This window comes from Geotrypetes seraphini, chromosome 3 (assembly GCF_902459505.1).
Source record: "Geotrypetes seraphini chromosome 3, aGeoSer1.1, whole genome shotgun sequence".
NCBI classification, from domain to species: Eukaryota; Metazoa; Chordata; class Amphibia; order Gymnophiona; family Dermophiidae; genus Geotrypetes; species Geotrypetes seraphini.
In genome coordinates this window covers 128,630,546-128,658,080 of record NC_047086.1, presented here as the reverse complement: position 1 = coordinate 128,658,080, position 27,535 = coordinate 128,630,546, and the positions used below count along the sequence as shown (strand labels likewise).

Sequence of the window (27,535 nt, the reverse complement as noted above, 5' to 3'; positions counted from 1 at the left end):
CAGCACCTGTGACTCAGGGACGCTAATGCTGCCTGCCAAGCTTGGCAAAAGAGACCCCCGGCCAACTGCAAAGGAAGTCCTCAGCTGACAGTTTGTGGGTTCTCATCAGCTGAGTATTTATATTTACATTAGAGGTTCTGGTAGAAACCCATTTACAAAGTATGTATTCTTCCCAATTAATATTTCCAAATTAATAAAGTCTCTTTGCTTATTTGTAAATGCGTCTCTACCAGAGCCTTTAATTCAGTAGCATAATTAAATAAAATAACTATTTCTGAAGTTTATAGGGAAGGATGGTGACGGAGGGGATTCCTCGCGGGGACGGGTGGGGACGGAGGGGATTCCTCGCGGGGACGGGTGGGGACAGAGGGGATTCCTCGCGGGGACGGGTGGGGACAGAGGGGATTCCTTGCGGGAACGGGTGGGGACGGAGGGATTCCTCACGGGGACAGGTGGGATTTTGGCGGGGACGGGTGGGATTTCTGTCCCTGCGCAACTCTCTAGAATGGACTTAACAATTCTGACGTAAGGCATTTTTAGAAAGGAAGTCATGTGAACAACTGTGCCATTGTATTCAAAAGCACTGAAATTCTGATAGCGACTTATCTGAGGAACGAAGTTCTCTGGGAGGTGTATAAGGAGAGAGAAGTGAGAAGAGATATTGAGGGGCAGCAGAATGAACCAGCATTGTATTCAAAGTACCTTATTCAACAAATGATATAGAATTTTTACAGTAGATAAAAATCTCAATATGTGTACTTTGGAGGAAAGATGGGAGAAGGGAGATATGATAGAGATGGTTAAATAATAATTACAGAAAAATGTCACTCAACAGCAGTGGGTTACCTCTCTAAGATCTAACATTGTAATCAAAACAGGTGGAGGAAAAGCCTCAAAAACTATTATCGCGGAGCAATCATTGATGATTTACAGCTGACATTCTTATTGGCAAAAAACTCACACCCACAGCACAATGTAAACGATATAAAGAGGGGAAAACCCCACTACTGTGCATAGTAATAATTTGTTTACCTTTTTAAAAATCTTTTTATAGTTCATTTTTATAAATAATAATATTATAAAGATTCAAAATAGAAAAAAGCTTGATCTAATTTCCAACAAGGCTCTTGTTTCGCCAGCAAATGGCTGTATCAGGGAAAATTCCAAGACAAACTCCCGTTCTCTCCAGCTCCCTGATGCAGCCAACTTGCTGGCAAAACAAGAGCCTTGTTAAAAATTAGATCTTCTTATCTTCGCTTCAATGCTGTGTATGCTATAGCAGGAACATTGATGTATTGGATTGAGTAATGTATCATCTGTGAAGGTAAGTACAGAACCTTTCTGGAAAGAACATTTAAGTTTCAAGCTAGCAGACAGCAAACCTGGCTAGGCAACTTCATTGATAGTCAGATTGATTTACGGCGCCTTTCGGAATGAAATTAAGACTGCTCTGTTCAATAGATTTATTTCCTAGTCAAAGTACTCCCTCCTTCTAAAACTATTACTCTTCATGCTGATACTACGCTCCCTCACTAATTGTATTCTGTAGTCTCTGTCTGTTCAGTGTCTTCCTCTCCATTTGTATTCTGTAATTTGTTGGCCATCCAGCCCCTTCACTGTAACATGTTAATACTATATTGTAGTTCGCTGATTGTTAAGATTGTAATTCATTGATCTTTAAGATTGTAATTTGCTGATTGTACAGCTCTCTTTACTGTGAAACGCCTAGAAGTCGTAAGATTATGGCGGTACAGAAAAATAAAGTTATTATTATTATTTTTGGTCTCTTGTTCTTTTTCCTTTTCCCTGTGCACAGTGGTGGGATGTTTCCTGGTTTTGAAAATTACATTTTTGATAATTGTGGAGTTTTTTTGCCTATGATACAGACTTAGAATGGTTAAAAAAACTCATTGGGTTGCCGTCTGTATATTATTTATGGTTGAGGCTTTTTCTCCACTTTAAGTAAATGGTTTTCAGTAGGTACTTCCACCACTTGGCTAATAACATTTTGCTAATTTTTTTATGTAAACGTCTCTATCATATCTCCATTTTCCCACCTTTCCTCCAAAGTACACATATTGAGATTTTTTAAGTCTGTCCCCATACGCCTTATGACGAAGACCAAATGTACCATTTTAATAGCCTTCCACTGGATAGGCTCCATCCTTTTTGTATCTTTTTGAAGATTTGTACACAATATTCTAAATGAGGTCTCACCAGAGTCTTATATAGACTTTCAGAGATATTAGATAGATTGTGAGCCCACCGGGACAGACAGGGAAAATGCTTAAAGTACCTGTAATGTAACCCGCTTGAGTATGGTTGTATAACTACAAAAAGGTGGTAGTCCCAGTCCCTTTCCCTTAAACAGGGGCATCAATACATATTTTTTCCTACTGTCCATACCTCTTCCATTTTTAAAACTTTTTATTGAAATTTTTATAATAGCAATAAGTATGCATGAAAATAAATTATACCGCATAGATGTTACATGTAAGTTCATAGGTGCAACAATGGACAACAAGCACCCATATATAAAAAAGATAATAGAACATTTATATGAAGCCATAAGGAGAAACTAGAGTAAGTTCCTGAGGAGACCCAGCAGGAATGTTATATGATTATTAAAAAATATTGAATAATTAAGAATATTTAGGTATTTTAGAATAAGTTGGAACGTATCAGACATTAGGGATGAGAGGATATGTTAGATAAGGGAGACCATATTTTGTTAGTTTTGAATCTCTTGTTTGTGAGATAATTTGCTTTACATTCAAAATTATGTATTATCACTACAGTGGCCTATCAAAAGGTGGTATTTAATAGCCGAGCAGATTTCCAGTGCAATAAGATCATTTGTAAGGAAATAGCAATGAGAGTATCCAGCAAAATGGATTGCCAGTTGTCTAGGGCACCAGACAGGGCAAGTGATCTAAAAAGGATGATATTAAAAGGTAAAGGGGTTGAAATGGGTAGAATGGTACATATGATTTTCCAAATTGACTGCCAGAATGACTGAAAAATCACACAATCATAGATCATATGTTTGAGATCACCCAAATGGCTATTGCAGTGCCAACATTTATTTGATTCAGTTAGATGAGCCTTGTGAAATTTACTAGGGGTCCAGTAGGCTTTATAAAAGAGAAAATATAAGGATTGCATGAGGCACGTGGACATGGTCGGGCGTAAAGTATATTTGAAATAATACAACCATTGGTCATCAGAGCCCATCCAATTAGTTTCAGAAGACCAGAGTTGTTTAGTACGAGGAGAAGTCAATAAAAATGTGATAGAACAGAGATGTAGTATGTCCCAGAATGGAACCGAGATGACAAAGTTCCATGAATTTGGAAGAGAGGGGCCTATCAGATTGTAAGGGCCATTTTAGACTAGTTAAACAATGTTTCAATTGTAACCATTTATAGAAGTCCTTAGAGGGAAGATTATATTGTTTCTGTAATTGTGTGAAAGGGATTAGAAGGTTATTTGAAATTACGTAACTAATATGCCATAAATCCCTCTGAATCCAGAAAGACCAGTAAATTGTTTTAGTATCAATAAGAATGTTAGAATTGTGCCAGATAGGAACAGATAAAGAGGATTTACTTTGAATAGGAGAGGTCTTTCCTATTGCTATTGTATCATATGGCAATAATGGTTTAAGATTAGTTTGGAACAGAATGCATTTAAGAGGAATAGGAAAAGAAAAATATGTTTCAATGGTATGCCAAGCTGCTGGAATTGAGGCTTGAGAGGGGTCAATCATCCAAAGAGTACCATATCTCAATAGCATAGCGAGGTGATATTTATGAAAGTCAGGAAAAACTAGGCCCCCAAGTTTTTTAGGAGATTTCAAGATGGAAAGGGCAATTCGGGGAGGCTTGTTCCGTAATATAAATTTGGAGATCAGAACTTCAATTTCTTTATAAAAGGAGCGGTTAGCTAGTTTTGGTAGCATGACAAGAACATAATTAATAATAGGAGAGATAGTCATCTTCACTGCTTCGATTCTACCCCACCATGATAAATTATAAGGAGATCATTTGGAGATTAAAAAGGAAACTTTAGCGTAAAGAGCTTTTAAATTTAAGGTCATTAGAGTCATTATGCCTATGAAATAAAATGCCCAAATATTTTAATTGTTCGGTTGCACATTTGAAAGCAACAGGGCCTAAATCAGATTGAAAGGTATTATTATTCAATAGCATAGCTTCAGATTTATTCCAATTGATACAGTAACCGTAGAATTAGGAAAGCAAGAAACAAATCCAAAGCAAAGCTAGAACAGACGTGCTAGGCTCAGTGAGAAAGATAAGCAGATCATCTGCCTAAGCAAGAGTTTTGAATTGGAGGTCTTTACAAGGAATACCTTTGATAATCGGTGAGTGCCTTATAGCAATTAACAGAGGGTCTACAGCAATGTTAAAAAGTAGAGGGGAAAGGGGGCAGCACTGTCTGGTGCCTCTAGACAGACCCACATCTGTTGAAAGAGTATCATAGATCTTAAATCTAGAGGTGGGAGAGGTGTAGAGGATCTTGACCCCTACAATCCCTTAGTTGCACGAGTAATATAAACTCATTCAACTATATAAGAAACAGCTTAATAGAAAACAGCTTTATAAAAAAAAGTATTTTGTAAAAAAAGTATTTGAAAGACAAACTATCAGCCAGGAAAAAAGCACTTATAGAAGGCAGTTCTCATGTTGCGCTCCAGTGAATTTCATTCAGAGTGGGCTGGGAGCCTCGACCCTGATGAAAATTTTGAAGCAAGGCATGTTGGTGGAGGCTCTCCCGTAACGCATTTTAAGAATAAGATAAATTCCTATGCATCTTATATTTATTACTGCTAAGTTTGCACAAAAAACTGCTGCATTCGCACTTTATATATAAGAAAAAGTTTTTTAAAAATATACAAAAAAAGGATCCATTGACGATATTGGCTCATATTATCCTTCTATGAACTCTAAATAAAGGAATATGAGCCCTCTGAGGATTCTACACACTTTAGAAAAATATTCAGTGGTTTATAAGATAGTACTGTCTCTGAAACTATTCCCAAAGCTTCAGAAGCCATAAACGTGATGGAGCAATGGATGACAAACTTTAGGCTCAAACTTAATTCTGAAAAATCAACTTTCTTCGTTGCTTCACCACATCCGCTTGACACCAAAATACCACTATGTATCAATAAACTTAGTTACCCTATCCAGCCCACCATAAAGATACTAGGTGTAACTCTGGATCAATGCCTAACCATGAAAGACCAGGTGGACTCCTTAATCAGAAAGGGATTCTTTACTCTCTGGAAACTCAGATCCTTTAAAGCTTATTTCGATACATTGGCATTCAGAACTCTGGTCCAATCCCTCGTACTAAGTCTACTTCTACTTGACTACTGTAACATCGCCTATTTGGCAATTTCCCAAAAGAATGTGCGACGTTTACAATTGATGCAAAATGCAGCAGTCAGACTGATCTTTGGGCTAAAGAAATTTGACCACATGACACCCTACTACCGGCAGTTGCATTGGCTGCCAATGGAGGCACGCGTAAAGTTTAAATTCGCCTGCTTCTGCTTTAAATCTTGGGTGGACGTAATGACAGATACCAGTCTGCTTGGCTGGGGAGTTCATTGCAACCATCGACTGATTCAAGGGCATTGGTTGCCCACTCAGAGGAAGTGATCGACCAACCATCTGGAACTTTGAACCATTTGGCTGGTTCTGGTGAAACTACAGAAGACTCTGGAAGATCAGACAGTCTGAGACTTCTAAGATAGTATTACAGCAGTGGCCTATGTCAATTGCCAGGAAGGCACCAGGAGTACCCATCTGGATCTGGAGGCCTGCTTGCTCTTCACCTGGGTGGAACGTCATCTGCGGTTGCTCTCGGCCACACATAGTGGGAGTGGACAATGTCCTATCTGACTTTCTCAGCAGACAGATTTGGATTTGGATGAGTAGACCCTGTTGTTGACAGCTTTTGAAGCCATTGTTCGCCACTGGGATCAGCCACAATTTGACCTTATGGCTATGGCAAAGAACAAAAAGATGGACAGATGCTTCAGTTGAAGATATGAGCTTGGAAACGCGGTTCTGGACGCTCTGGTCCAGCCGTGGCCGCAGAGCATAGCTCCAGACTGGTCAGGTAGAGCATGGTACGCCAGCTCAGATTACAGTTGCATCCAGATCTTTCCAAAGGACCAGTGTGCCGAGAAGTTGTGGATCGCTTTGCTCTTATGATATGGCTCTTGAGTGTGACACTTTAGCACATAAGAGGTACCCAGAGATGGTTATTACCTCCCTCCTCAAGTTTAAGAAGTTGACATCGGTCTTGACCTATGATAAGGCATAGCAGTCTTTCCAGCAGTGATTGCCCAGGAAAAGGTGGAGCCGTTTTCAGCTCTGGTATATATGGCCCCCAACTGGATCAAGGAATGCATCTGGATCTCAGGTACTCTCTTCTTCTGAAGTCTCATTGAACCCTCCAAAAAGAACTCCTCCCCTTTCATTAACTCTTCCTGAGGTAGGGAAATCCCACGAGGTTTCCCAGTCTCTTGGTGGCTCTGTTGAGTTTAGCAATTCAGCCTCAAATTGCGCCCCTTATAAAAAAAAATCCTGAAGTAACTTTTATTTCTGAAACTCAAAGGGATCCACTAATTTCAAAGACTACTAAGGAAGTTTTGTTGCAGGATATATGGAAGTTAAACTTGTCAATGGAAGGGATGCAAATAGGTCAGTAATTTCTCAGACAGCTGCTTTCTCCAAACAGGTGACAGAGAAATTTGAAAATATGGGCTATAATTTATTATTGGACAAACATGTTTCAGGGTTAGGCGTGCAGGTTTCAACTCTGCAGGCTAATTCTATCTCAGTAATGAAGGATTCACAATTTTTTCATCCAGAGATAGAAATGAAGGAAAATGCACGCAGAGCATGTAACTTTTTCCCTCAATTTATTTGTTGTCCTCAGAGATATTTTTTAGAAAGAATCTCAGAGAAGTATTGGGATTGGTTAATTCTGAAACAATTCAATTAAGTAATTTCTATTTCTCACTTTAAAAAACGCTTCAAGATAAACACAGCACATATCAATTAGTAACTTCTGAAGTGGACTTAACAGCTTTTCTCGAAGATTCTCAGGATACTATAACCACTAGATCTATGGCTTCTAGTTATATTTGTTCATGAAAGTCATAAGTCATTAGTAATGAAAACTTAGCTTTTGTGGTGGAAAAATTAATATAATTTCTGATGTATTCAGATCCACTCAACTCAGACGCAAGGCAATTTTGGCTGTGGGTGCAACTTGTTTTTCCTAAAATATTCATGTGTCTTCTCACCTTTCAGGGGAAGGAATTTACTTTTTGGGGATTTTTCACAACTGGAAGCTTTTCTTAGAGGTCATTAGAACTTGCCTTAAGCTGTGTTAGGAGTAATTTGAAGTTAAGTCACTCATAATTAGACATTTTGTCTTATTACTTATGTATTTTTTTTATCTTTAAATCAGGTTGTTCTCTCTCTCTTGATGTGGGCTTGTAGATTTGTTATTTTGAAACATGAGAAAGTTTATTATTATGTTTAGTTTGCCTTGTACCTAGCCTTATTTCTAAATGTATGAAAATATATTATAAATTATTCAATTAAAATAAAAATTGTTCCTTACCTTCTTGGAACAGTTGTTTGGCATATGATGGCTCTCTGCCCTGAGCTTGAAAAAAAGCATAAATACATTTCCTCACTAAATCCTCCCAGCCAGTGCTCCCTGAAGCTCGCAGAGAGCTGGTGTCAATGGAGATGATTTTACCTATGACAGAAAAGAAAAAAAACCCATTTATAAATAGATAAACACAAGAAAAAATGTCAATGCATCCTCGGCAGTAGAGTACCAAGAGTGAGGCATTAGGTGTGGTCTGCCCCAGGTGCATGGAATTTGGGGATGCTGGAATGTTCATAGGACTGTGGTCTGCCTGCGCGCAGTCATCGGCTTTGCTGGCCTCCACCCCCTCTCATGTCAATTTCCTGTTCTGAGGCAGGGGACCAGCAGAGCAGACAACTGTGTGCAGGCAGAAGTGGCCCCACCACCAATCCGCATGCCCTTCCACTGCCTAGAGGAAGGAATGCTCAGCCCCTCCCCCTGCCAGGTACACCACTGATCTACAGACTGGAAGTAGTATGTGAGGATACTGAACTATTATTTTAGAACTACACTGTAGACTCCTTATAATGCAAACATTGGGTTACAAGATATTAGGTTAGATCAGACATGGGAAAACTACAGCCCGTGGGCCATATCCAGCCTACCAAATTTGTCTAAATCAGCCCTGCACCCAATACGCTCTCACTCTACTCTCTTGCGCGTGGGGATTCAGCTGCCATGCTGGCGCCACCAGCACCGCCAGTTTCTCCCACTAACACTGACAGAAACCAGCTCTGAAGCTTTCCAGTGGCTACGTTTCGCTCCCTCTGCTGCAACTTCCTATTTCCAGTAGGGTGGAGGAATTGAAGATTGCCAACGTTACGCCCATCTTTAAAAAGGGATCAAGAGGTGACCCGGGAAACTACAGACCGGTGAGTTTGACTTCGGTCCCGGGGAAAATGGCAGAAGCACTGATAAAAGAAAACTTTGATGAACATTTTGAAAGAAACGAACTTCTGCTAACCAGCCTGCAAGGGGAGATCGTGCCTAACGAACTTATTGCACTTCTTCAAAGGAATTAACAAACGGATGGACAAAAGAGATCCCATAGACATCATATATCAAGATTTCCAAAAAGCCTTTGACAAGGAGCCCCATGAGCGCCTATTCCGGAAACTGAAGAACCATGAGGTGGAAGGAGACGTACATAGATGGATCAGAAACTGGTTGGTGGGTAGGAAACAGAGGGTAGGAGTGAAGGGCCACTACTCGGACTGGAGGAGGGTCATGAGTGGCTCCCGCAGGGTTCGATGCTTGGGCTGCTGCTATTTAATATATTCATAAATGATCTAGAAACAGGGACGAAGTGTGAGATAATAAAATTTGTGGACGACACCAAACTATTTAGTGGAGTTGGGACTAAAGAGGACTGTGAAGAATTGCAAAGGGACTTAACAAACTAGGGGAATTTTTCAGATATATTAGTGAAAGGAGGAAGATAAAAAATGGAATTGCTAGGCTAAAAGATGCTGGGAACCAATATGTGGAGAGTGATGAGGAGAAAGCAAATGTGCTAAACAAATACTTCTGTTCTGTGTTCACAGAAGAAAATCCTGGAGAAGGACTGAGATTGTCTGGCAAAATTACACGAGAAAATGGAGTAGATTCTGCGCCGTTCACGGAGGAGGGTGTTTATGAGCAACTTGAAAAACTGAAGGTGGACAAAGCGATGGGACCAGACGGGATCCATCCCAGGATACTAAGGGAGCTCAGAGAGGTTCTGGCGAGTCCTATTAAAGACTCGTTCAACAAATCTCTGGAGACGGGAGTGATTCCTGGGGATTGGAGGAGAGCGGATGTGGTCCCTATTCATAAAAGTGGTCACAGGGATGAAGCAGGAAACTACAGGGTTGGAAAAATAATGGAAGTGTTGCTGAAAGAATGGATAGTGTACTTCCTTGAATCTAATGGGTTACAGGATCCGAGGCAACATGGCTTTACAAAAGGTAAATCGTGCCAAACGAACCTGATTGAATTTTTTGATTGGGTGACCAGAGAGCTGGATCGAGGACATATGCTAGATGTAATTTACTTGGATTTCAGCAAAGTCTTTGATACAGTTCCTCATAGGAGGCTGTTGAACAAACTTGAAGGGCTGGTTAGGACCCAAAGTGGTGAACTAGGTCAGAATCTGGCTGTCGGACAGACGCCAGAGGGTGGTGGTTAATGGAAGTCGCTCGAAGGAAGGAAAGGTGACTAGTGGAGTCCCTCAGGGTTCGGTGCTGGGGCCAATCCTGTTCAATATGTTTGTGAGCGACATTGCTGAAGGGTTAGAAGGAAAAGTGTGCCTTTTTGCAGATGATACCAAGATTTGTAACAGAGTAGACACCGAAGAGGGAGTGGAAAATATGAATAAGGAGAAGTGTGTGGTGCGGTGGTTGAAGCTACAGCCTCAGTACCCTGGTGTTGTGGGTTCAAACCCCACGCTGCTCCTTGTGACCCTGGGCAAGTCACTTAATCCTCCATAGCCCCAGGCACGTTAGATAGATTGTGAGCCCGCCGGGACAGATAGGGAAAATGCTTGAGTACCTGATTGTAAAACCGCTTAGAAAACCTTGATAGGCGGTATATAAAATCCTAATAAACTTAAAAAAACTTAAATAAGGATCTGAAAAAGTTAGAGGAATGGTCTAATGCCTGGCAACTAAAATTCAATGCAAAGAAATGCAGAGTAATGCATTTGGGGATTAATAATAGGAAGGAACTGTATATGCTGGGAGGAGAGAAGCTGATATGCACGGAAGGGGAGAGAACCTTGGGGTTATAGTGTCCGAAGATCTAAAGGCGAAAAAACAGTGTGACAAGGCAGTGGCTGCTGCTAGAAGGATGCTGGGCTGTATAAAGAGAGGCATAGTCAGTAGAAGGAAGAAGGTGTTGATGCCCCTGTACAGGTCATTGGTAAGGCCCCACTTGGAGTATTGTGTTCAGTTTTGGAGACCGTATCTGGCGAAAGACATAAGAAGACTTGAGGCGGTCCAGAGGAGGGCGATGAAAATGATAGGAGGCTTGTGCCAGAAGACTTATGAGGAGAGACTGGAAGCCCTGAATATGTATACCCTAGAGAAAAGGAGAGACAGGGGAGATATGATTCAGACGTTCAAATACTTGAAGGGTATTAACGTAGAACAAAATCTTTTCCAGAGAAAGGAAAATGGTAAAACCAGAGGATATAATTTGAGGTTGAGGGGTGGTAGATTCAGGGGCAATGTTGAAGAAAGAAGAGAACGGGGAGACATGATTGAAACGTACAAATACATCACGGGACGTATCGAGTCAGAAGATAATATCTTCTGTCTCATGGGACCCTCAACAACCAGAGGGCATCCGCTGAAAATCAGAGGAGGGAAATTTCATAGCGACTCCAGGAAGTACTTTTTCACCGAGATAGTGGTGGAGCGTTGGAATGGACTCCCACTGCAGGTGATTGAGGCCAGCAGCGTGACTGATTTTAAGAAGAAATGGGATACTCATGTGGGATCTCTAAGGGAATGAACTCTGGGGGGAGGCAAATTGCAATGGGCAGACTTGGTGGGCTATAGCCCTTTTCTGCCGTCATTTTCTATGTTTCTATGTTTCTAATGTTAGGAAATTCTACTTTACGGAGAGGGTAGTGGATGCCTGGAATGCGCTCCCGAGAGAGGTGGTGGAGAGTAAAACTGTGACTGAGTTCAAAGGAGTGTGGGATGAACACAGAAGATTTAGAATCAGAAAATAATATTAAATATTGAACTAGGCCAGTACTGGGCAGACTTGCACGGTCTGTGTCTGTGGAGGATGGGCTGGGGAGGGCTTCAATGGCTGGGAGGGTGTAGATGAGCTGGAGTCTTAACAGAGATTTCGGCAGTTAGAACCCAAGCACAGTACCGGGTAAAGCTTTGGATTCTTGCCCAGAAATAGCTAAGAAGAAAAAAAAAAAATAAATTTTAAATTGAATCAGGTTGGGCAGACAGGATGGACCATTCGGGTCTTTATCTGCTGTCATCTACTATGTTACTATGTTTTATTTTCAAGTTTGTAGAGATCTGGAATGAACTTCCTGACTCCGTTAGGCTTTTAGGCCAGCTGCAATTATTTCATAAATTCCTGAAAACTTTGTTGTTATCGCAATTTTTAAATGGTTTAACTACAGCCTCAATGAAATGATATTATTATAGTTATTTTTCTTATGCTTTTCTTATGTACTTTAGTTTTTAATTAGTTCTTTCTTCTCCTATGTTTTCTGCTATGCACTCTAGTCTTAATTATATGTGAACCGAGTCGAGCTCCACTGGGAGATGACCAAGTATATAAACCAAAGATTCGATTTGATTCCAACACACGAATCATCAAGCATAGAAAGTACATTTCCAATATAAGGCACAAATTAGAAGAATCAGCATATATTGCAATCATTACACTGGTCAACAAGCATTTTGCTACTGGAGTTCTGTCACCTGTATCTTAACAAGGGCCACATGCTGACTCTAAATCAGAAAACAGTTTTCGTCTATCACATCCTGTTTTTAAGTTATGCGTCAGTATGTGTTTATATAATTTTCGTCAATAACGCTACCGTGAAGCATCAGTATTTTACTGTATCTGTAATACAATATTGCACTTTAGAGCAGCTCATTGATCACATATACCAGTAATTTGAAAGTTTATACTAAAAAGTGATTGTACTGCTTTTTCTACCTGCGAATTTTTATATTTTAACATAGTAACATAGTAAATGACGGCAGATAAAGACCCATTAGTTATACCCATTAAAAATACATGATTAAATTAACTTGTAACTTCTTTGATATTTCTGGGTGATAAGACTGTAAAGTCCACCTGGTATTGTCCCAGGTTTCAAATGCTGAAGTTGCCGTCCAAGCTCACTCCAGCCTATTCAACCATCCTGTTTGCAGGATATCTACCATAAAGTCTGGCCAGTAACATCCTCATATTCCAAATTAGTGGAGTTCCCATTGATGCCCTCCCCAGCCCATCCTACACCAAATCATCACATAAGGGACACAGACCGTGCAAGTCTGTCCAGTAGCGGCCTTAGCACCTTAATTTACATTAATGTCACAGGGACAAATTTGTCCCGTCCCTGCAGGAACTCAATTTCCCCATCCCGTCCCCACAAGTTTTGGCGCTGTCCTTCTCCCTGCCCCATTCCTGTAAGCTCTGCCTTAACTGCATAAGCCTCGAACACTTATGATTTCAAAGTGTTTGAGGCTTGTTCAGATGAGGATTGAGCTTGTAGGAATGGGGCAAGGATAGGAAAAGAACTTGGCAGGACGGGATGGGAAAATGAGTTCCCGTGGGGACGGGGAAAAATTTGTACCCGTGTCATTCTCTAATTTTTTATTTTCTAATTAGAGATCCTCTATGTTTATCCTACGCATTTTTGAATTACATCACCGTTTTCCTCTCCACCTCTTCCCTCAGGAGGGCATTCCAGGCATCTACTACCCTCTCCATGAAAAATAACTTTCTAACATTTCTCCTGAGTCTTCCTCCCCGCAACCTCAAATTATGCCCTCTAGTTTTATCATTTTCTTTTCTCTGGAAAAGATTTGGTTTTATATTAATACCATACAAGTATTTAAATGGCTGTATCATATCTCCCCTGTCCCTCCTCTCCTCCAGAATATACATATTTAGGTCTTCCAGTTTCTTCTCATACTTCTTTTGGTTCAAACAGCCGAGGTTGTGTTAACCATCTTAATAATTTTTGTTATGCCTGTAGACAATTTACTGCACAAAATCAGCGAAAGAATCTGTACAGCAGACTTCAATATGCATACAAGCACTATTTTGGCTGTAAAGTTGGCAACCAAGATAAAGCATGGGCACCTCATGTGTGCTGCACACACAGGATTAACAGTGGTTGAATGGGAAACAGAAGATGCCTTTCCCTGTACCCATGGTATGGCGTGAACCAACAAATCATCAGTCAGACTTATTTTTGCATGCCAAAAATTGTGGGATTCACAAAGAGGAATACATCAAAAATTGTGCATCCTGATTACTCGTCAGCAATTAAACCCGTTCCTCATGACTCGGAGAATCCAGTTCCAATTCCACATCTGCAGCACAATGTGCCAAAAGTTCAGATGAAGAATGTGCCTCTGCTGCTGTGGAGGAGTTTATGAACCTGAAGTGGATGAAAAACAACCTCACCTGCTAACTCAAGAAGATCTTAATGATCTGGTTAGATACTTGTCACTGTCAAAGGAGAAAGCAGAATTGTTAGGTTCAAGGCTGAAGCAATGGAATCTTTTAAGGCAGGACACCAAAATATCTTTTTTCCATGATCGTCACACCACCTTGGCTTCCTTTTACCAAATGGAAGGAAACATTTGTTTCTGTAGCAATATTAATGGTCTCATGCATGAACTGGGATATGAATATGTTTCTGACGAATGGAGACTATTCATTGATTCAAGCAAACCAAGCCTTAAAGCGATATTTTTACACAATGGAAACCAGAAACCATCTGTTCCTGTTGCTCATGCAGTTGGGTTGAAGGAAACGTACAAGTCAATGTAGACACTTTTAAAACTCACATACTATGAAGATCACCAGTGGAACCTCTGTGGTGACCTCTAAGTTGTGTCACTCCTTCTGGGTCTGCAACTGAAGTACACCAAATACATGTGTTTCTTGTGTCTTTGGAACAGTCGGGATTGTGACGAATCCAGGGCAGTGACAAGTTTGGTATCATAAGTGTGGATCTTGTACCCCCCCTTCAGGTGAAAAAGGAGGAAAATTTCTTTTTCTATAAACCAACCAACATTATTCTGCATTTCCGGATACAATTGGCTGTTGGATTTACATTTGCTACTGAAGCATATAGTTTCAGCTCTGCGGAGTTGGTACAATTCTGTGGCTTCCAGATGTGTGCAGCTGTTCCAGTCCTGGAGGAGGAATTACAGCATAGCATACAGAGGACAAGCCCAGAGGGAGCCAGTATTCAGACTTCTGCAGGTGGTCGTAAGGAACCAGATGGGGATCAGGAGATCCCAGCAGAAGGGCGGTGCGTCCTATAAGGAGCACATAGGCGTTGATACACCAGTGCCATGGTAAGCACATTAGACTAAAGGTCTGGTGAAGGTGGTACTGGGGTTCCAATGTAATAGTATCGCACTTGGATCCAGTGTTTGTGATTCTTTCACAGGTCCAGGATGGAGCTGTCTGTGTTGAAAGTCGTGGCTGGAGAATGCCAGAGGCAGAACAAGGACCTAAGGAAAGCTCTAGAGACTAGCCAGGGTCTTTGGCAAGCGAGCCAGGAGGCGGCGGAATGGCATCATGGGGACTTTGTAAAAGTCATGGAGGAACAGTCCAAGCTGATGGCATGTCTGCTACAACCTGTAGTAGGAGGACCTTATCGCCAGCAGTGGGTAACATTGCTACTCAACCCATGGTAGGACAGAACTCTCTTAACCTATTGAACTTGAGTAAAATCATTGCAGAAGATGCCCCGGATGATTTTTTTGGGGATCCTTTGAAAGGATTGCCACTGCAGCAAGTTGGCCGCAGGAACAGTGGACTGTTAGATTACTGCCTTGCTTAACTGGTAAATCTTTGGCAGCTTTTCAAACTATAGCTCCAGAGCAAGCAAATAATTACCCCACCATTAAGTCTCATATTCTAGACTTTCTAGGATATACTATAGAATACTATAGGCAGACCTTTAGGAGTACTCTGTTGCAGGAGGGAGAGAGATCTAAGGTACTCTTGCAACACCTCACAAAGACAGCAGAAAGGTGGCTGCAATCATTTCTAGCTGACCCTAGATCTCTAATTTTGGAAACAGTAAGGGAGCAGTTTGTGGAGTACATGCCCCAGAATGTAAAAGGCTGGGACCGAAGACAGGGTTGCCAGGACATCAACCAGACACTTACTGTAGTAGAAGCTTATTTAGATCCTCAAATGCCTTAGTTTCCTCTGGAATCCTTTCAGAAAGCATTCACACAGGTACATACATCTAGGGATATGAGACACAACACTGATAACAACAGTAGAACCCCAAACACGAATCAAATGAAACCCTCACACAGACCCATATCCAGTGTTTTAGATGTAGGAAATGGGGTCACCGGCAGAGAGAAAGGAACTTCACCATAACTTGTGGGGTGAAGAAAGAATTAGAAAAGAAATTTTGCCAGAAGATATGGTTGGCCAATAGGCCAGTGTCTGCCCTAATTGACACAGGGGCAAAACAAAGTGTAATCTAATCTAATTTCCATTTTATATACCGGATCATTCCACCAAGGGCTCAAGCCAGTTAACAAAGATTTAAAAGAATATAATAGAAAACAATAATGAAGGTAATAGAAAAATTTTCAATAAATTATATCAGTCCTCAGCTAAGAATCTCTGAAAGAGATAAGTTTTCAGATTTTTTCTACAAAGTGACAGAGATAATGACCTTCTGATAATCGAGGGAAGATCGTTCCAAACTTTTACCAAGGAATAGGACAATGAATGTGAGAATTTACCTAGGGTTTTAATCCCTTTAACAGAAGGGAAGAGCAATTTAAATGTATGTGTATTCCCGATAGTGTGAAACCGAAGAGAGTTAAATGATAGAGATAATAATGGTGAAAAAATTCCATGTAATGAGCAAGGAACTGTGGCAACAAATACAAAGTAACAGGCCAAAGAATTTGAGAAGTAGTGGAGTCTCAGTGGGGTGTGTGCATGGTGATGTAAAGAAATACACTTGCCATTAGGTTGAGGCAAGGGCTGAAGTGGAAGATGATTCAGTTAAAGATAGCCATTGTGCCTAAATTTCCTCATTCCATAATCCTGGGTCAGGATTGTTAAAATTATGGGATAAGGGAATTCAGGGGACTGGGTCCTGGAATGATGCTAGGCAGGTAGAGGTTAAGCAGGTGTTAGGAATATGGTCCCAGAGACCAAGGTTATCCAAGGGATCCTGGGAGAACAAGAAGGTGGCAACGGAGAGGTCAGCGCAGAGAGTGGCAGCCCACAGAAAGATGGGTGGCTTTGACAGACAAAAACAAAGCTACCACTCAAGCCTATGATCATGTGGCTGGCTTTGACCTGTATGCCACCCAGGAACATTGTATACCCAAGGGAGAGTGATAGTAGATACTGATATACAGGTATCCCCGGGATCCGGAAGGTTCGCCCCCCACATTTCGCCCCCAGCAATTCGCCCCTCACATTTCGCCCCCAGACACATTTCGCCCCCACACATTTCGCCCCCACACATTTCGCCCCCCGGATGTTTTGCCCCCACACATTTCGCCCCCGCACATTTCGCCCCTGAGCGTTGGATTATGACCCCCATCTTCTTTCTTCCTCCCTCCCCCCCCCAACGCGGGACCCTGTGGCACCATCAGCTCTTACTCCCTCTAACGCCGGCCCTGCAGCTCCGGACTTCCCCACACCTGCTCTTCCCCCCCCCCCCCCCGATCACTATTATTTTAAATGTTATGGCAGCCGCGGCGCTGTATCCATCGGAGGAGACTTCTAACCTCGGCCTGCCCCGGAACTCTTCCTGCAACAGCAACTTCATGTTCCTGCCTAGGCGGGTGGTGGCTGCAGGAAGAGTTCCGGGGCAGGCCGAGGTAGCGTTGGATTATGACCCCCATCTTCTTTCTTCCTCCCTCCCCCCCCCTCCAACGCCCCCCTCCGATGGATACAGCGCCGTGGCTGCCATAACATTTAAAATAATAGTGATTTTCGCCCCCGCACATTTCGCCCCTGAGCGTTGGATTATGACCCCCATCTTCTTTCTTCCTCCCTCCCCCCCCCAACGCGGGACCCTGTGGCACCATCAGCTCTTACTCCCTCTAACGCCGGCCCTGCAGCTCCGGACTTCCCCACACCTGCTCTTCCCCCCCCCCCCCCCGATCACTATTATTTTAAATGTTATGGCAGCCGCGGCGCTGTATCCATCGGAGGAGACTTCTAACCTCGGCCTGCCCCGGAACTCTTCCTGCAACAGCAACTTCATGTTCCTGCCTAGGCGGGTGGTGGCTGCAGGAAGAGTTCCGGGGCAGGCCGAGGTAGCGTTGGATTATGACCCCCATCTTCTTTCTTCCTCCCTCCCCCCCCCCAACGCCCCCCTCCGATGGATACAGCGCCGTGGCTGCCATAACATTTAAAATAATAGTGATCGGGGGGGGGGGGGGGGGGGAGAGAGCAGGTGTGGGGAAGTCCGGAGCTGCAGAGCCGACATTAGAGGCAGTGAGAACAGCCAGCTGTGCACTTTGAATTTGTAGCCTGCCGTCGTGTCGGCAAAGAAATCGCCTGCGAGAGGAATAGTCTGACACTCAGGGGCGAAATGTGCGGGGGCGAAATGTGTGGGGGCGAAACATCCGGGGGGCGAAATGTGCGGGGGCGAAATGTGTGGGGGCGAATTGCTGGGGGCGAAATGTGGGGGGCGAAACTTCCGTGAACCGGTATCCCCACCACCTGGATCGTATTTAAGGATTGCTTCACCATCTGGGTTGGCACTTAGAAGGTAGCTGATGGGGTTATTGACCCTGATTATTGGGGAAATGTAGGGGTGCTCCTGGTTAATCATGGGACAGAGCCCTATCAGGTAAGATCAGAGACTGCATAGCATAGATGCTATGTGAAAGGATTTGGCCCACAAGATTAGAGCAGTGGGTACTAGTGCTGCCTGATTCAGGAAAAATAATTTCGATTCAGCCTATTGAATCGATTTTTCAATTCGATTTTTCTGCCCAATTGGGTGTTTTTTTTCAAAAATCCTGGTGGGTTTATTTTATACCTCTTCACTCCTTCTACAGCCTCTTCGCCCCCTTTGCACTCTCCTACCCACACTGGTGCTGTAATGTAAACAAAATAAACAAACAAAAAAGACTTTTCCTCTCTCTGTTAAATCCTAGCTCTGGCAGGATATATGTTTCAAATCTGACATATTGTAATCGCAAAACAGAAAATAAAATTATTTTTTCGACCTTTTGTTGTCTGGTCATTATTCAAATCTTGTTGGTCCCAGGCTCTGGTTGTCTTCTGATAACTTGCTTGCCAGGGTCTCCTTCTTTCTTCTTTCTCTGTGCTAACCATCCATCTATCTCTGTCCTCCCCTTCCCTCCCCCGGAGGTCTGGCATCTTTCTTTTTTTTTCGTCTCCATCCACAGATCTACCTTTTCTCAACTACCCTTTCATCCAGCATCTCTCCCTCCTTCCCCACCACTCCAGGGTCCACCATCTCTCCCTTTCTTTTCCCAACTACCTTCTATCCAGTATCTCTATCCCCCCTCCACACCATCCCTTGTGTCAAACTTCTCTCCCTTTCTGTTCGTTCCCTCCCTAAATCCCATTGTCCACCATCTTTCTCCCTCTCCTCTGTTTTTAGACCCATTATTTCTTCCCCCCAGTCCAGCATGTGCACGTCTCTTTGAACCCCCCTTCCCTCCCTCCCTCAGTGTGCTTCTACACCAGGGCCCCCCTAGCCTGAAGACTTGCACCCCACCCTGAAGGCCTGCCTGTCCCCCCTGAAGACCTGTGCCACCACCCTTAGAGGCCTGTCCCCTCTGAAGGCCAATACCAGCACCCCCGAAGGACTGTACCCTCTCCTGAAGAACTGCATACCCCCCCCAGGAAGGCCTGCGTGTTCCCCCTGACCTCGCATGCATCCATTTACCTAATTTCAGCAGCCTGCAGAGAGGATCGCCGATGCTAGCGAACTTTGCAAGCTGTCATAGGTCTTCGGAGCTGTCTTCCCTCTGCCGCGGTCCCGGCCCTCCTGACGTCAGAGGCAGAATCGCGGCAGAGGAAACAGCGCTGAGGCCTATGGCAGTTTGCAAAGATCGCTAGCACCGGCAATCCTCTCTGCAGGCTGCTGAAATTAGGTAAATGGATGCACAGGAGGCCAGGGGGGAAGCTGGACACCAGTACTTCCCGACTGACCCTCCCCCTTGCAAACTGAAATGACACCCCAAGACATGGAACAGCAGATACTTCCAATGGTCCGGAAAAAAATGAGAATGTATGCCTCCATCAGATCTAGGGAGGCTAGAAACTCCCCCCAGTGCCACTAAAGCTATTACTGATCGCACCGTTTCCATGCAGAAGTGGGATACTTTCAGCACTGCATTGACCACCTTGAGATCGATCTTTTCGTTTGAACGATTAAGTAAATTGATTATCTCCCAAGTCCCAAGACTCGCTTTTGCACGGGTTTTATTGCCACAAGATCCAAAAGTCCGCAGACCATGGCCTGCACCCAAGCCACCTTCTCAGGGTCACCTGCAGGGGAAACCATAAAATATTAGGACATAGAAACTCTAATTTGTGGCCATACTGGAGGACCTCCTGAACCCAGTGGTCGGCGGTGATGGTCTCCCATTCTGCCGGAGAAGCCGACAATCTCCTCCAGATGTGCAGAGATGGCAGCCTGGCATCAGAACTATTTCCTAGCGGAAACCGCCAGCCATCTTGTCACTGACTGCTGACGGTTAGACAGCAGACAAAGAGGACCGCTGTCTTGAGGAAGAACCCAAGTACGGACAGGAATGCCAAAAGGGATGAAAATTAGAACGCCCTGACTCCTAGGAGGGCAGGACTGGCTCCCAAGCAATGCATTTGGAACAATACTGAACACCGGCCATAAGGTCATCTAGACCCTGGCCGAACAGAAGTGATCCCATAAATGGCAACCTGCTCAATGTGGCCCTAGAAGATGAATCATCAGACCACTGCCAATCCACAGCATCCTGTGAGCCGAGACCGAACAGGCACTCAGCTTGGCAAAAACTTTCAAAATGTCACACAAGGCATCAGCCATGTAATCCACTTCAGAGAAGAAAAAATCCAAAGCATGCAGCACCATAGTGTCAGGAATAGAGAATGACACGGTGGCGGTGACCCGCGGCTAGCCGCGTTTAGCCACAGGTAACCCGCCGAAACGGGGAAAGAAAAATAGCAGTCGGTGAATGGTCTTGTCTCCGCAGTGAGGCATCAAGGATCGCGCGGTCCCCGCAGCCCCTGCCTGCCCGATCGATCTTAGCCAGCTCCCTCCCTTCACCTCACCTTATTTGCAGGCTTTCTTTTTCGGCGACCCGCACGCACGGCTGCTCAGTGTTCAATCTTCTGCTCTGACGCAACCGGAAACAGGAAGTTGCAGCAGAGCAGAAGATTGAACACTGAGCAGCCGCGTGTGCGTGGCTCTTTGAAAGCGTGCAGGTCGCCGAAAAAGAAAGCCTGCAAACTAAGGTGAGGCAGCATTAAGATATAGGGCAGGGGAGTGCTTGAGGCTCAGTTGAGTCCTTCCAGTTATCTGAAATGACTTGAGATTTTTTTCATTCTAAAAGGTCTTTGTTTTCTGTTTTCTCTGGAAGTTGATCCTAATCCCGTAACTGTGGTGCATGTAGTGATCTATGCAATTTGTGTTCATTTTCTTACTTATAAATAATTCACCTTTTAATGTTATGTTAAGGCAAAGGGGTGCATGTTCACTTGGGAAGGAAAAATGCCACAGTGGAAAATAGTGGTTCTTTAGTGTATCTGATGTGGTTTCTTTGCTGAAAGGTTAATTCTCTGCCCTGTAGTAATGGTTCTGAATGGAGGGCTTTTGGGAGTACAGGGGCCTTAGTCTTTCACCTCCAGAAATTTGGGCAAAAATGCTGATTTAAAGCTAAGTTGAAGTCATTTTGGTGAGTCTTAGCTTGGTTTGCAACAAAGATAAATATTGGGGGTGGTGGAAGGGGGTAATTTTAAAAGCACATAAATTGCAGGTTTGTGTATGGAAATGGCTTTTTTCAAAATCACCTATAAATATATGGATATATGGATAAAAATACTCATGATGAGCAGAGACATTTTTGGGGGTGGAGTTGGGATGGGGTTTGGATTTAACATACACATTTTTGGATTTTCAAAGGTAAAGGAGGGAGGGAAGGGTGGTGGTGGAAAGGAATAGAACAGACATTGAAGGAGGGTGGAGAGGAACAGACCCTGAAGGGAAATGTGGAAAACAGAGTGGGGAGAAGATGCTGGAAGGAAGAAGACAGATGCCAGACTATGAGGGAGCGGAGGGAAGAAGATGGGTGCTAGACCAATTGGGGGGGGGTGAAGGGAGAGGCACCGTAACAGCAACTGGAAGACACAGAGAGAAGACACAGTGGATGGAAGGAATTGAATGAGAAGATGTGGAAAGCAGAAACCAGACAACAAAGGTAGAAAAAAAATATATATTTATTCATTTATTTTTTGCTTTAGGAAAAAGTAGTATATTAGTTGTGTTGATAAAAATTTATAAACAGCCCTGCCAGCTGAACATCTCTTTCTCTAGTTCAGCAACAGGAACTTTGATTTATAAGAAAGGAATAAGCTAAATATTACAGTACTAAGGCTTATATGGATGCTGCGGGGTGGTGAATGGGATGGCAGTGGCGGTGACGGGGCGGTGAAAGGGATGGCGGTGACGGTGACGGGGCGGTGAAGGGAACGGCGGTGACGGGCCGTGTTTAGAGAATGGTGGGACGGGGACGGGGCGGTGACGGGGACAGATTTTTTTCCTGTGTCATTCTTAGTCAGGAACACAGTGCAGCTTGGAATGACACACCTGAGCTACGAAGGAGGCAGCTGTCACCATTTTGATAACAGCTACAGTCGAATCAAACAGACACTTATGGATGAAAACCTATGCATCAGTCCTGGACATCCTTCAGGACCAACCCCCCACCCCACTCCTCCTCCAACCCTGTAGAGGGATGTGCGCTTGGTGGCCTGCACCACCAAAGAATCCCCTCTTCAGGGGAGAAAAGTGCTTGTTCAGGTCATTCGCCCTGGGAGGAAGCCACTCCAGGGCTGGAGCATATTTGAAGGGACTAATAGGGGTCTGCCAGAATTTAACAGAATCCAATCCAGGACAGAAGGATCAAGAAAAGAGGCAACCTCCAGCAGCGACTGGCTGTTCCACTGCAGCTACCATCCCTGCAGCAATTCAGAAAGAAAACCAGCAAGGAGTGCGGGTGTAGAAACTTATACACACAGCGGAGTCCTCCTAAACACCAGCTTTGCAAAGATACAGATCCCGAAGATCTGCCATATTCGTCATAGCAGTGAATGCTGCCAAGCTATCCTGTGACAGCAGAGGGCTGGGAAACATGTCTGGCACAACTGCGGACACAGTGGTCTTACGCACCAGCACCCGGCAGGAAGGCAAGAAACCCTGGTCTACCAGAGCAGGGATCCCCGTGTCTGGTACAATGTCCGGTGAAAGGGAAACATGCAGAAAGCTTTAATTAAACACGCCTGAGAAGCACAACTACAAAATTCCGGGGGAAAGACATCCTCTGCAGTGGAAGCCATGCACTGCACATCAGGTTTAGCCTGTTTGGAGGATTTGTAAGGGAAATAAACAAAGTCGCCTGGGAAAATCACAGGAATCCATTAAAAATGGCTATTTTGGGATTTTAAAGGTGGGCAGGGGTAGGGCATGGAGGGAAACCTCCTAAAAACCATTTTTAAGAAACCCCCCCCCCTCCAAATCGCTGATTTAGGCTGTTAGCCCTTACTCACTGATCTGTACTGAATGGAAACACGCTGCAGACACAGCAGAAACTGCTGACAGGGAGATCTGTTACATCAGAAAACTGGAAGCCTGGATTCTAACTCTTCTGACTGCACCCCTGGCTTAACCACCATAGGCAAAGACCTCTGCCATTCTCGGACACACCGCACAGATGGCTAGCAGAGGAATGCAGTCTGGCTCCAATCCTGGTCGTGCCTCCACAGAACTGCTCAGCCTGCGCTCTACCCACTCTCTACCCACTAGCAGATGAACCTGGGGTGAGTAAGATCTGGAGGGAACGGTCCCTGAGCTCTGATCTGATGTGCAGGCTGCCCAAGCAAAGCAAGGAACCCCCAGAAGCAGACTTTTTAAAATGGTTTTTGATCTCCCACAATCAAGGATGTCTTGCAGGGAATCTCCACAGCACGAGGGCGAAAACTGCAAACGAAAAATACTTAGAACCATGAAATGAAACACGAGCAGAAAAGATAAGCTCCTACAGCCTGGCCTGTAAGTATTAAGACTCGAGTCCAGAGGAGAATGCTCAGTGGTAAGGTGTGAGAGGGAGGGGGTAAAAGCTTCAAATGTTTGAGGTTTCCTACAGATCCCTGGCGGGAGGAGGTAATCAACCCACTGGGCACAGAATAAAGTGGGATTGTATAAGAATGTAGTATTACTCATTGTATTCACTGCTACTCAGTACTACTCAAAAAGGGAATATTTGCTTGTTTCAACTGTATCAAAATGATAGCAACATGCAGTAATAACGACAAATATATTTGTGTTCAAATATGAAAATTCCTCAAGGCATCTTCATTAAAACACTTCTCATGATATTTCATTCAAGCCACAAGGCCTTGCATTTCTTCGTTACGATGTTTGCATTTTGCACATATTTTTTTTTTTTTTTTTAGCAGTGCCTCTGCCGGGTCAGACCACAGGTCCATCCTGCCCAGCAGTCCGCTCCCGCGGCGGCCCAAACAGGTCGCGACCTGTCTGTATCACCAGAAGGGGCTCCCTTGCCACCTTGGTTTCTCATTTAAGTCCTGTCTTCCTATCGAAGTCCTAACCCTCCGGTCTTGCACATGCACGACCTGGTTTGGTTTCTATACTCATTACCTGGTTAGCTTTCTATACTTGTGTTACATCCCAGCTCCTCCCTCAGTATCCCATGATCCCTTTATCCTTCAGGAATCCGTCCAATCCCTGTTTGAATCCCTGTACCGTACTCTGCCTGATCACTTCCTCCGGTAGCGCATTCCAAGTGTCCACGACCCTTTGGGTGAAAAAAAAACTTCCTTGCATTTGTTTTGAACCTATCTCCCTTCAGTTTCTCCGAATGCCCCCTCGTACCTGTTGTCCCCTTCAGTCTGAAGAATCTGTCCCTATCCACCCTCTCTATGCCCCTCATGATCTTGAAGGTCTCTATCATATCTCCCCTGAGCCTCCTCTTTTCCAGAGAGAAGAGCCCCAGCCTATCCAACCTCTCGGCGTATGGGCAGTGTTCCAGCCCTTTTACCATTTTCGTTGCTCTCCTTTGGACTCTCTCAAGTACCGCCATGTCCTTCTTGAGGTGCGGCGACCAATACTGAACGCAGTATTCCAGATGTGGACGCACCATCGCTCGATACAATGGCATGATGACTTCCCGTGTTCTGGTTGTTATGCCCTTCTTTATGATGCCAAGCATCCTGTTGGCTTTTTTCGAGGCTGCTGCGCACTGTGCAGATGGCTTCAGTGATGCATCCACCAGCACACCCAAGTCTCTCTCAAGTCTACTGTCTCCCAACAATACCCCCCCCCAATTTGTAATTGAACAACGGGTTCTTTTTCCCTATATGCATGACCTTGCATTTGTCCACGTTAAAGCGCATTTGCCATTTGTTTGCCCAGTCTTCTAGCTTGTCCAGGTCTCTTTGTAGGTCATCACACTCCTCCCTGGTCCTAACTCTGCCGCACAGTTTGGTATCGTCTGCAAATTTTATAACCTCGCACTTTGCCTCCTTTTCCAGGTCATTGATAAATATGTTAAAGAGTAACGGCCCCAGCACCGACCCCTGTGGTACACCGCTCGTGACTCCCCGCCAGTCAGAATATTGACCCTTTACTCCGACCCTCTGCAGTCTGCCCGACAACCAGTGCTTGATCCATCTGTGCACATCCCCTCCCACCCCGTGGTTCCACAGCTTCTTAAGCAGCCTTTCATGTGGCACCTTATCGAAAGCCTTTTGAAAATCGAGGTAAATGATGTCTATGGGTTCCCCATTGTCCACCCGACTGCTTATTCCCTCAAAGAAGTACAGAAGGTTCGTTAGGCACGACCTTCCCTTACAGAATCCGTGCTGGCTTGTTCTCAATAGGTCATTCTTCTCGATGTGCTCGCAAATGCCGTCCTTGATCATAGCTTCCACCATCTTCCCTATAATTGAAGTCAGGCTCACAGGCCTGTAGTTCCCGGGGTCACCCATCGATCCCTTCTTGAAGATAGGTGTGACATTCGCCAATTTCCAGTCCTCTGGTACCTCACCAGTTTTCAAGGATAGGTTGCAAACATGCTGGATTGTGCCCGCTATTTCTTGTCTTAGTTCCTTCAGAACCCTTGGGTGGATCCCATCCGGGCCCGGTGATTTGCCGCATTTTAGCCTGTCTATCTGTTTGAGGACATCCTCCTTACTTACCTCTTTGTGATCCAATTTTTCAGCCTGTTCCCCACTCATGAGCTCCTCTGAGTCCGGTATATTAGATGTGTCTTCGCTCGTGAAAACCGACGAGAAGAACGTGTTCAACCTCTCAGCTACCTCTTTATCCTCCTTAATCACTCCCTTCCTATCCCCATCGTCCAACGGCCCCACCTCCTCTCTCGCTGGTCGCTTTCCCTTAACGTAACTGAAGAATGCCTTGAAGTTTTTCGCCTCTCTGGCCAGCCCCTCTTCGTATTCCCCCTTTGCTTTTCTAACCTCCCGGTGGCATTCCTTTTGGCATTTCCTGTGCGTCTGGTGATTTTCCTCCGTTGGGTCCTTTTTCCATCTCCGGAAGGATACCTTTTTGTCCTTTATCGCCCTCTTTACTTCTGTTGACATCCAAACCGGGTCCTTTGATCGCTTGTTCTTGCAGCCTTTCCTGAAACTGGGGACATACATTCTCTGTGATTCCTGCAGGGTGTCCCTGAATAGGGTCCAGGCGCTTCCCACAGTCTCCATCCTAAAGATGTTTCTGAGCTTCCTCCCCACCATTTCCCTCATAGCAACATAGTTCCCTTTTTTGAAATTCAGCGCAGTTGTTGCGGTCCTCCTTACTATGGGTGTCTCTCTTTCTAATGTGAATCTGATCGTGTTGTGATCACTACTGCCTAGTGGTCCTCCCACTTCTATCCCTCTAGCAGGCCCCCCTAATCCGTTTAGGATGAGGTCAAGAGTAGTACCCCCTCGCGTCGGTTCTTTGACTAGTTGCTCCATGAAGCAGTCCTTTACAGTTTCTACAAATCCTGTCTCTCTAGTGCAGTTGGAGTGACCCGTACTCCAGTCTATTCCCGGGTAGTTGAAGTCCCCCATCACTGTTACACTTCCAGTCCTGCATTCCTGTCTCAATTCTGCTTCCAAGTCGTGTCCGACTCCTTCTGGCGCACCAGGTGGTCGATAGTACAGTCCCAGTTTTATGCCCGCACCCTTGTTTCCGGGTAATTTGATCCATAGTGATTCCAGCCCCTCTGCCTTTGTTGCCATATCCATCCCGACCGAGTGGATAGAGTCCTTTATATATAGTGCTATGCCTCCTCCCTTCTTGTGGGTCCTGTCCCTCCTGTAAAGCTTGTACCCCGGCAGCACCACATCCCATTGATTTTCCTCTGTCCACCAGGTTTCTACAATTCCAATTATATCCAGGTCCTCCCCCTTGGCCATGACTTCTAGTTCACCCATCTTGGCCATGAGGCTTCTTGCGTTTGCGTATAAGCACCTCAGGTTCCGTCGTTTTTCTTCCACCTTTGCATTTACCTGGGCCACTTGCTCTTGGATTTCGGGCATTTTTTCCGTTCCCTGTGCTTCAGCTTTGCCCTCAGCCTTTACCCTCTTAGCTTTCAGCTTCTCCACATCCCCGCCACCCCACTTCCCCGCTTTTCCTCTGGGTTTTCTAGCCCTACCGGCCCCCTCCTGGGCTATCATCCCTTGAGCCTCTGTTTGATCCCCCTCGCCTTGTGGCACCTCTATATTGCCCTCAGCTTTTGCCCTCGTGCCACCCAGTCCCCTTGTGTCTCCATGCCCCTTAGTCTCCTCCCAGCAATCTCCCCTTACCTGGTGTTTCCCTCGCTGTCTGATCATAAGATCCACCGGTCTCTCT

General features: G+C 44.5%; 1 protein-coding gene across 17 annotated transcripts in view; it reads right to left on the bottom strand.

Annotated features, from left to right (window-relative positions):
- Positions 1–27,535, bottom strand: part of NCOA1 (nuclear receptor coactivator 1) — a 631,796-nt gene that overhangs the window by 364,293 nt on the left and 239,968 nt on the right. For all 17 annotated transcript variants that reach the window (XR_004538963.1, XR_004538966.1, XR_004538965.1 and 14 more), the window contains one exon: positions 7,669–7,809. Coding sequence is in view for 13 of the 17 variants with exons in the window: in XM_033939863.1 (XP_033795754.1) it covers positions 7,669–7,809 (141 nt within the window). In the remaining 4 variants the exon portion in view is untranslated. The remainder of the gene's footprint in view (positions 1–7,668; positions 7,810–27,535) is intronic.